Source organism: Petromyzon marinus, chromosome 9 (assembly GCF_048934315.1).
Source record: "Petromyzon marinus isolate PM22_M1 ecotype Great Lakes invasive population chromosome 9, UKy_Petmar_22M1.pri1.0, whole genome shotgun sequence".
NCBI classification, from domain to species: domain Eukaryota; kingdom Metazoa; phylum Chordata; class Hyperoartia; order Petromyzontiformes; family Petromyzontidae; genus Petromyzon; species Petromyzon marinus.
The window spans coordinates 4,639,819-4,651,080 of record NC_133675.1 but is presented as its reverse complement, the minus strand read 5'-3'; the positions used below and the strand labels follow the sequence as shown (position 1 = coordinate 4,651,080).

Genomic DNA, 11,262 nt, shown 5'->3' with positions numbered 1-11,262 from the left:
CGTGGCTATGGGGGAAGACGAGGTGGGGGCTAGGGGGGGTGGGACCCTCCGAGTGGTGGCAGAACCCGCGCGACAGCAGCGCGGGAGGCAGTGGCTGAGGCTCCTCGCACTCACACGCACGCACACATCTACACATCCACCCCATACAGACACGGGTACATGCATCACTCAACGCGGAATACGTACACGATACACGTTATTTGACATAAGCTCCGTAACGACAAGCGTACACTCGGGACACACATTCGTACGTACACGCACAGTACAGTACGCATATACTGTATATTGATACACAGGTTCATAAATTTACACCGTCAGACAGATATATTATCTACGCAGATACACAATCGTCTCTGCACACATCTTTGTTTACACACAGACACGCATTTACCTACGCACGCATCTGTAGGAGCAGACACTCGGAGCCTCTCCGCGTCATTCACACCGGGACGCCTCCTGGATGAACGGGGCTGCAGCTGATTGTCTCACCACCACCACGACCAAACTCCACACTGCCACGCACAGTATTCAGTGTGCAGCAGTGGAGGACAACAGCTGAGCGATCCAGCCAGCCCCCCCTTCCATATGACCAGGGCCGCCACAAGCAGCTGCAGCAGAATAAGAATGTGGTAACAGAAGCGGACGTTACATGTTCCATTATTGCACGCCGACAAGAAGACACGCCGGAAGATTGATTGCGTTAAACAATAACACTAATTCGAATCGTTCGTAATATAAATACAACGTTGCGCGTGAATCATCACCATCTCGAAATCCCTGAGCTGTCTGCAGGTTGAGACGAGACTGCCCTGGGTTACCTTGGGTGGCCACACAGGACATGTGCTGCTGCTGCTACTGCCGTTGCTAATGACACATCCATCAATCCGTAGCGTGGCATTTATCAATTATTGAGTAGGTATTTATTTAACTTAATTGGAAGAAAAAAAAGACCCGCCCCGGCACAAGGAATCGGTTCGCCTTCCTTGCATGCGTTTAGAAGAAATCTGTAAAGATCCTCACGGCCATGAAGATTACAACAGCGAACGACGCGGATGCCAAGAAGCCAGGTGAGTTGCGCGCCAGGGTCCGTGATAAGCTCCAGGAGTTTGAATGCTGCCGAGTCGAGGTGGCTGGGGTTTAGAGGCAATTCATTAGAAATGTGGTGAAATGTGAAGGTTGAAGGTTGTTTGATGGTTTTGACGTTTTGGTAGCTTGGAAGAGAGGATTTTACATTTGGCAAAATCTGCTGAGTGGGAAATAATGAAACAAATGTGAACCAATTGACTGGAACCTTTCGATATTTTGGTGAAAAGTATCAAAATGTTGATTTTTTTGTTTTGTTTTAATATCCAGCTATTTTATACAAGACTTTGAAAAGACATGTTTGGCCGGCCAGCTTTGCCTGCTACTTGCACGATACGTGTGTGGGATTACATATTTCCAGGGAGGAGGGTATAACATGCCTAAAATACTACAGAGGGCAGCATAGTTTGTCTGTTCTACGGAGGTTTAAAACGTTACCGCTTTAAGCGATGCATAAAACCAAAGGGGCAGGAACCACTCTTAAGAAATGCCTTTGGTGCCATTCGCTGAAGTGACACCACGACTTATTAAGTGCACCGTGTGTAGTGTTTGATGTATAGGCGGTAACATGGGGGGAGGGGGACACAATAACGTCAACAAATGCTCCTCGAGGGGTTGACATTTAAGCGTTCATATTCTTGGTTCTTTCGGTAAAGTCACCACGTAGAAGGGAAACAATAAAATAATTAAAATATAAAACAATAAAGTATGTTTTTTAATTTTATTGTTTCCCTTCTACGTGATGACTTTACCGAAATAACCAATAATATCAATCCCTGCAGTCACGAAAGCTTTAAATCAAAATTTAAGCGTTCGTTCGTCTTGAGTGTGACGCCTGTTTATAACCCCCCGTGCACTTCAGTACAATGTAACTCTGTAGAACTCATGAGTTGAGTTGGCACTTCGCGATACACACACACACAAGTACAACTTCCTGAGTTCAGATGCCACGCAGAAGGTTCGGTTCGTGGTGTGATAAAACGAGAGAGTGGAGAGTTTGTTTGTTTTTCCCGTTCGGAAGGTTGTTGCCTTGCGTTAATCATTTGCTGCCTTCTTGTCGGCATCTGTGGTGATGCAAAAAATTGGAGCGATAGAGATGAAAAAGAGCGAGATATCAGGTTTTTCTGGTATGACTGGTGATTTTAAATAGCTGAGAAGATAACCCGTGCGCCAATGTTGACTTGTATTGGGCAAGGCAGAAGCGTTTGCACTATAAAGCCAATGTTAACACACCGCGTAACACACACCACAGCGAGTACGGGGAAACTTGCATTCAATTGGGACATTTGTAAGCATGGGTTGACCAACGTCCGGGTGGACGAGACCAACGATTGGCAGGGTAGCGGCCGCAGAGTAAGGAATGCATGCGCCCGTGAGGTCGATCAACCAGCAGAGATGGATGTAAAACTCGCTTGTGTGTGGTGCATTGTTACATCGCAGGACTGTGAGAGATATGACGTCTTGGCGGGGGGGGAAGCCTTCATCCTGCCGTCAAATGAGCATAACAGACGATGATGATGATAATGATGGTGATTCCCACTGCATTGGCCAGTTGGATGCAAATAGTCCACATGGACACACGACCGATCTGACCAACATCATCGGTCACGGCGAGCCTTTTAAACTTTGACGCTGCCACAGCCTTGTGGCATTGTGAGGGTTGGAAGGAAAGATAGGGACAGTGCCGCAGATCTTCTCTCTGGAAGGTTGTGACAGGCCCATCAATTAAAAACACATGGCTCTAACGCAGGATGGATAACTCTCCGACAATAATGACCACGATGTGAAAAGGGTGCCATCGCTGCCTCCAGCTGGTGAAGGCTGTGGAGTTAGGACAGTTGGGACATCCCTCCTGCAGTACCAACTCATCAGGAGGAGCAGCAATATGCGGTTCTGAAAGTCAACGCAGCAGCACGGCTCTTGGCACAACGGGCGTGCCAAAGTTCCCAGGTGCTGTTCTTTGATCAGATTTTTGGACCAAAGTTCAGATAGTTCATGTCGTGAAGCACTGGGGTCCAAAACAGTGTGTTATTTTGCCTCTTGGGTGTTTTAACAGCAAGTAATAACAGTCCAAAGTACGGCAAACTTATTTAGTGCTTGTGTGTGTGTGTTTTAGGGTTAGAACCAAGTTAAACAAATCGACAAAAAAAACTAAGTTTGCACATTGCTTTGTCACCATTACCCGATACTTTGTAGCTGACGAAATAATGTAATTTATACCTCATGAGTGTATGAATTTATCAACACTGAGTGACGAGCAAAGCGAGAGACTTGTTATTCAGAAACCATGGATACCTCTTATTGGCGCAAACAAAAAGGGCTCTGTTCTTTAGAATCCCCGCAGTCAGTGATGAAGAAACCAAACTTAGCAGCGTTTGAAAAGTGTGGGGGTGTTCCCAAACTCAAAAGAAACGCACATAAAGCCTCTCACGTAAGGAAGCTTTTGTCAGGTGTTTTGAATGTCAGCGGTGTCCAGGGTGGCTATCTAGGTATCAAAACACCTGAAGCCACATGATTAATAATAGACCGTGGAGATCAGTCGTCTTGTGCTACAGCTGCAGATGTGGAGGTGTCGTGGCACCACCAGCGCTGGCCATGATAATCTCATGGCCAGTGGCCGTTAAAGCCCAGGCCCAACCCCTTCCTTGTACCCTCTGCCTATGACCGACTGCCTCTATCCACAAAACATACCACCTTTTTTCTGTGCAGCATCTTGAGATGGGGTCTTCACTCGGACGCGAAATATAAATGCACGTTGTGTCGGGTCCTGATCTCCGCGTCGCCCACAGCGTTTCCCTGGTTCGGGCTGGACATCGGTGGCACGCTGGTGAAGCTGGTGTACTTCGAGCCGACAGACGTGAGCGCCGAGGAGGAGGAGGCGGAGGTTGAGAGCCTAAAGAGCATCCGGCGATACCTGACGTCGCGCGTCGCCTACGGCACGGCCGGGGTGCGCGATGCGCACTTGGAACTGCGTGGCCTCTCGCTCTGCGGCCGCACGGGCACCATGCACTTCATCCGCTTCCCCACGGCCGACGTGCCCGCCTTCCTGTCCATGGGCCGCGAGAAGGGCTTCTCCGGCCTGCAGACCACCCTGTGCGCCACCGGTGGAGGCGCGCACAAGTTTGAGGAGGACTTCCTCAAGGTACGGCCACCAGGACCTCTGCGTACGGGTGCACCGATCTGATCATACGTTCATCCTTGTACTTGTCATTTGTTTGGCTCTGATTTGTTTTCTGGTTGTACTGCGTGCTGGTGGCTTCTTCAGTAACTGAATTATTTTTGGTCGTGGAAATGATAAAGTTTGCGGTCCTCTTTGTAACCAGTCTATATTGCTAGTAATAATAATATTAATTGAAGTGGGCTTCCGATATATTAAGTGTAATTAATGTAAAACACGTTTCCGGAATTTTTTTGTCTTGCTTAAACGGAAGCAAGAACTACCAGGGTGTGCCTTGAATGATAACACCAGTAGATGCGATGTTTGTGAAAATGCAACACTAACTTTAGCAACGCAAGTGTACATACCTCGTTCCGCACAAATTCCCTATGGTCATATGTGTCCCCTGTGCACTCGCAGTGCTGCCACTGACTAGGAATGTAACGTTTCTCCTTCCCCAGGGGCATGAATACATTGTCAGGATTCATTGTTATGGTTTGCTTCAAGAATGTTGTCCTTTCTCTCATTTTGTACCATCTTGTTTCTGTATTTACGTTAACCTGTCTCGTTTTTACAGTTGTGCTAACTCTGTTTTCTTAAGTATTACTGTAAACATATAATTTATATGGAATTGCCATGCAGTGTAAATAATCAGCTCTCAAACGTGCAAGTTGATTGATGTGTCGTGAGCTTTAGAAAACCGTTTTCAATCGACACGCCGGTAAATTCCCACCGCCGCCAATGCTCTCGCTGCTCCACCCTCATGTTCCCCGCAGATGGTCCACCTGCAACTGCACAAGCTGGACGAGCTGGAGTGCTTGATCCAGGGCCTCATGTACGTCGAGTCGCTGGGCCTGGAGCGGCCCGAGTGCTATTACTACGAGCAGCCCATGGAGGCGGAGCACTGCAGCAAGAGGCCATGCACGCTGGGCAGCCGATACCCGCTGCTGCTCGTCAACATCGGCTCGGGCGTCAGCATGCTGGCCGTCTACTCGCCGCACGACTACCGCCGCGTCACGGGCACCAGGTGTGCGCGGCAGACCGTGCCGACGTGCAAAGCACGCTTGCAGAAATCGATAGGTCTCATTTTTCGAGAGCGCCGGATCGTGTGCATTGGCTTGTGTGTGCTTGCTTGTGCTCGATGTCTGGAGTTGGTTGACTTGAGTGTCGTGAATTGTGTTCCGCAGCTTGTGCACAATCAAGCTGCCGTGCCTCGCCCTTTGCCCCACATAGGCTGTGTTTAGTTTGACGCAGCAGAAATGTTGTGATTAGCTTATCTCGCCCCCTGCATCAGATACCGCAAGTGGTAGACGGAATTGAGTCATAGTTCAAGGCAAGCTGGGTCGTCAAACAGAGATGTGGATATCTGATATGAGGTGGGAGTGCTTTAAGTTAAGACTCTAGCAAGACTGGCTCCATCTCGGAGATTCATGCAGGAGACTAATCAACATGCTAGTGAAGCTAACAATAAATTCACCCAAAGGGGATTTAGTAACGTGGTGTGGTATTTAATTTTATGATTCCTTTGGAAGGAATTTATTTAAAAGAAGAGGTATTGGGCCATATTGCTTTCAGACTTAGCCACAAAAGGTACCATGCAGAAAAGTGTTTCATATCCAGCAGAAAAGTTAGCTGGATTTTTGTTCGGGTCCCAGTAACTTGAGTGGCAAATCATTTCAGAACCAGTCCTGTACAATATTCACGAACCTACTTCTTACTGGCATGGGGAGGAATTCATGTAGCAGCGGATCAACAAAGGGCTGTAAATTAGTAAATACATATGCAATGTTAAAAGAAAAAGGCAATCCAAAAAACACAACTGTTACAAATAACTGTTTACGTCCAGTTGTTCATCAGGTTTTAAGCTTGTTAATGAGTAGACTTTCAAATTAGTCAAGCAAAGCATTTTGTAACCCTTGTGAAGTTATGCCCCATATATAATGAAATGATAGTTTTTGTTTATTTTTCCCTTTTCATTCCAACTGTGCTCATGGCACACACATAACAAGATAGTTATGCACGTGCAAAAAAAAAATAATTTCCTTGTAAACCCAAAACATTTTTAATAGCGAGCTGGGTGTTCCACGCCAATCAGTGTCTGGCTTTTACGAATGTGTCACTTCAATTATTACCTGCTCCTAGCACGTGACTCCCGAGATGATTAAGAATAAATAAAAACAGATGACACATTCCACATAAGTAATGAGTAAATACCGTTTTTAATAGGCTAATTTGCTCGTTTAATCAGTATTTGTTTTATTCAGGCTACCCTTCCCATCCAATTACCCTGGATAACTGAGAGTTGACTGTCTGCATTGTCTAAAGGTCCGTTTCCTCTCCACTTGCTCGCTTTCCCCACCCACCCCCTTCAAGCCTCGGCGGTGGTACATTCCTGGGCCTGTGCTGCCTTCTGACTGGCTGCGATAGCTTTGACGAGGCGCTTTCACTCGCCGAGCGGGGAGACAGCACCAACGTGGACAAGCTGGTGCGGGACATCTACGGCGGCGATTACGAGCGCTTTGGCCTCCGCGGCTCAGCTGTCGCGTCCAGGTGCGGTGCAGAATGTTGAGCGTTAGCCCCTTGAATGCGTGGTGGGTTGTCTCTGGGTATTCCGGTTTCCTCCCGCATGATTCTAAACACTCGTTAATGGCAGTGGCCTCATATCCCAACTTAGCAGTACGCTACTCAAGAAATAGAGTCTTGGGACTCGTCGGTAAATAAAAGGACGTTATAATTATTATTGTTGTGAATTCTTCCCAAGCTTAAACCTGGCTGTGTGTGTGACGCATGCAGCTTCGGGCAGATGATCAGCTTGGACAGGCGCGAGGCCGTGAGCAAGGAGGACCTCGCCATGGCCACACTTGTCACCATCACCAACAACATCGGCTCCATCGCACGCATGTGCGCCCTCAATGAGGTGGGCATCGTCCGCTCGGTTCTGCCCGTGCGCCCGTCTCACAGCCCTCAATCTCCCACAAATGCTGCTTCTGTGGGAAGGGGGGGGGGGAAGTTTGTTTGGGGTTGGGGTGAGGGTCGCTCTAAAAATCCCACTGGCTTCTTTCCAGGTCACCCCTGCCGTGCTACTTGCTTCCTTCCCCGCTCCTTTCAGCCTCTCTATGGTGCTGCCTTGTGTCAAACCTGCGTGTCAAGCAGCATCGTACAGGGCTTGGAAAGTGTCGGGGGCCTGCAGCTTGGGCAGTGCAGACAGCACGGGCTCGGGGAATGTGCCGGTTTTCTTTTGGTGTTGTTCTCCTGCATCTAATCTTGGTTGCGTCGACTGAAACGAAACTTGCCCCGAGCTTTTTTCTCATGATTTATTACCGGCACGGCTCTCCATCACCCGTACCGAATACTCCATTGACTCCTCTGTGACCACGCATCTATTGCCCTGTCCCGCTGCTCCTGCCGTCCTCTAGAAAATGGAGCGCGTCGTGTTTGTGGGCAACTTCCTGCGCGTGAACCAGCTGTCTCGGCGGCTGCTCGCACACGCGATGGAGTATTGGTCGGGGGGGCAACTCAAGGCCTTCTTCCTGGAGCACGAGGTATCAGCCGCTCCTCCGTCCCGTAAAGCCAGGGCGGAGAACAATATTTTGTAAAGCTGCAGAAGCAGCGTGCAACTGAGGTTGAAATGATATATTTTTTTATCACAGCAGGAGCGATAGCTTCAAAGCTCATTCACGTCATGTGATACGTTATCAGCTAAGTTACTCTGCAGCGTTAGGTCACGCGGTTTAGTCGAATGGAATTAGGACCTTTAGCATGCAATCTTGACCGTTTCTTTGTTTCTCCGACAGGGTTACTTTGGGGCTGTCGGGGCGCTGCTGGAACTGTTAAAGTCGGAGTGACAACCTGGACCGTTTCCATCACCCAGTCTGCAATGGAAGAGTGGAGCTTCTTGAAAAACACTGATGCAGTCGACTAAAATGCACGCTCCGGAGGCTTGAACCAACATCGGTGTCCGTCTAACAGTGGCTTAAAGTATTTGCTAAATTATGTTAATCGCTTTGGGAAATTGCCGTTAGGGGCACTGGGAGTTCCGAACACTTACACCAGTGTGTGCGGCGTTCTTGCATAAATCAAAACGTCACTGCAAGGACAAAGCGTGCGCATCAAATTGCGACGTCCTGTGCAAAATAGCCTCCGCTCCGCGATGCGCGACCTGTTTGACCTGGTGCCATAGTGGCACCGAGAGGGTAGTTTTAACCGCGGCCGATGCCATCAACAGCCAACGTGAAGGATCCGCACGAGTGCTGGAGATCATCGCCGCGCCCTCTCTGATTAAACTATTCGCTGCTGATGAAGCGTACGCACATGCAGTTTTATCTGTACAACCAATTTTTTGCTGTGAAGCGGTGTCCCCCCCCGCATTGTTGTTGAAAATGCCCTGATCCCACGCGCCGCCTGTTCATGTTGCCAAACAGCTGCTCAGAGAAAATGTCCGTGTTATGATCAGCTGCTCGTACGAAATTACTTCTAATTTTTTTACGTTTTTCTTTTTAATCCTCATTGCGAAAAAGTTCACAACAAACAATCTGATCACGTAATGCAAATATCAAGTGGGAACGGTGTTGCGATGACACATTTTCACATAAGCTATTTCGAACGACTGGGTTGGGGAGGGTAAGGCCGGGGAGGTGGTGAACTTTAGACAATTTCTTGCAACGTGACCACAATACCATTCCAGGAGATGCACGAGGCATTACGGGAAAGTGAAATTCGCAAACCGCCTTCTTAAGCAGGCCTTAACGGTTTTTTCTTGTTTTGTGTTATTTTAAAACGGATTAATCGGTAACGGTGTTTTGTTTCCTTACAAACATTCCAATGACACTAGACAATTGGCAAACATTAAAATAAAACCTGCTGTAATCATGACAAGCCTTAGGTTGTTCGCTAGTTTTATTCACAATTTTTGTAACAATTGTAATTTTTTTCTGTTTGAGACGATATGTGAAATAGACGTGGCAATACTGTACTTTAAAATGCTTTGCTATGCAAGGTACAGAACATCCCCCGCAAATTATCCCATGAAAAAATCAATGCCTTCTTTCGAGACTCTTGTCACGTGGCTTTTGAAGATGGGAATGAGATGTATGTGGTTTAAAGTAGACTCGTGCTTGCGCTGGGTTCACGCGAGGTGACGGCCGCACTTTACTTGGGTGGGGGGGGTGTTTCTTGCGAACTTGGCCGAGAAGCCACAAGACGCCTTGGAATCGGATATCAAGCGGCCGGGGGTGAATGTGCGGCACGCTCTTGTGAAACGCAACATCTCAAATCTGAAGTCCAAAAAAAATACCGCAATTATTAAACTATGAAACTGGGACCGTGTAAAAACAAACACTGGCTCAATCCTCGTAATTGTAGATAAACACTTGAAATGGAAGAGTCGCTGTAAGGTGTCAAGTGTGAAATGTGGGATGTGTTGTAACGGTGCTGTCGCTGTGTACAGAGTGAGCAAAGGGAGTGGGAGGGGGGAAAGGTGGCAAAATGGTGCAATTGAGTGGACAGCGAACAGCAGACGAACACGAATTTCTGTATCGTACTTGCGATGCTTGTTTTGAAGCCCGTTCAGCGTTATTTAACATAATGGATGCAAGTTGCGTGCTGTCGTCTGCAGTATTGTTGGCCTTTACAAACAAAACCTGTGAAGTGCGCATAACTGAACACTTGAACGTGACCTGTCTGGAAATTAAAAAAAAATCCGACCGCGAGATATTTTTTTTCATGCATTTAACTTGAATGGCTATTTGACAAGTGGTTCTCAACCGCGTTGGTATTGACGTCCTCATCCACACAACCATTCACAACCACTGGCCCCCGTATCACATCTCACTTGGGGCGTCGCTGTGTTTTCAGTTGAATTTATTAGGTACGAGCTTTACTACCCGGCTTCGCCCGGGACTTGGATTCACCACGGCCAGACGCCTTTGTCTTCCCAGTGGCGATGTTCACACGCCACGCCAATTACTCGTTTGAGGCTGAGTCGACTTAGGGGAGGCTCAGGAGCACAAACCAATGCTGCGCGAAGAACGCCTTAGACCTGCAACACATTTGTATGGCACTTTACTCGCGGAGGGTTGGGGAGGGGGGGGAGGAATGCGTGACGTCAGCAGGCACTGCGTGACGCTTCCGCATGCGCGGACATGTGACGTCACTGCTCACTTGCATTATTGCGCCCCCTTTACCCCCCCCCCCCCCCCAAAAAAATATATATACAAAAGTGTATTTTTATAATTTTTGCATGGTGTACAGTCTGGAAAGTACCCACATGGCAAATTTCAAGTTGCATGTCGGGAAGTATGCTAAACATTTTGAACAGACATTCACAAATTTCCCTTATACACAGATAGTCCCCGAGTTACGACGGTCCGACTTACGATGGCGATAGCGATACGACAAAATTGTAAAATATTTTAAATTTCGCGCGGCAGGCAAACACAGCAGCGTACAAGGTACGATATTTTACGTTGTGACGCTGCCGGGATGTACGCATGTTAAAGTATAGCATGTAGGATTGTTTCCTGAAAAAACTTTCTCTTTGCAGTTCATATAGGTAGGCTAAGAATTTACCTTTTTTTACTTGACATTTTACTGTGCAATACAGTATTGTAATTAATACATACAGTATATAGTTAATACAGTACGTTACTGTAAATTGCTCTGTTTTGCTAAATTATCACCATTCTTTAAGACTCCTGGGTAGGCTAGGCCATCTTCGACTTACGCTATTTTCGACACGATGGGGGGTCGTCTTAACGCATCTCCATCGTAAGTCGGGGACTACCCTGTGAGCCATGCGGCCCTTGACTCGGCTGTGTTCGTTTTGGCGCCACAACATGGCACTGACCTTCCCTGTGCATTCACAAGTTAATCAACTTTACCATAACTTCACAACGATGGTGGTCGGTATGTGGGATTATGACGTTGCGGGAGATTTAGACGTAGTAGTGAGCGTTATATTTGTAACGGTAACAACCAAGCCGGTGAATATATATCGGCACTGCCCTCTGCTGGCGACTACGAAT

General features: G+C 47.7%; 1 protein-coding gene across 1 annotated transcript; it reads left to right on the top strand.

Annotated features, from left to right (window-relative positions):
- The first annotated feature begins 38 nt into the window (after nucleotides 1–38).
- On the top strand, nucleotides 39–9,948 carry LOC116940666 (pantothenate kinase 2, mitochondrial-like). The gene is made up of 7 exons (XM_032950795.2): nucleotides 39–1,067; nucleotides 3,873–4,225; nucleotides 5,017–5,267; nucleotides 6,614–6,790; nucleotides 7,034–7,157; nucleotides 7,657–7,782; nucleotides 8,035–9,948. Exons 1-7 carry the CDS (start codon nucleotides 1,025–1,027, stop codon nucleotides 8,083–8,085), a joined length of 1,125 nt encoding a protein of 374 aa, XP_032806686.1. The 5' UTR covers nucleotides 39–1,024; the 3' UTR covers nucleotides 8,086–9,948.
- Nucleotides 9,949–11,262: the final 1,314 nt, after the last annotated feature.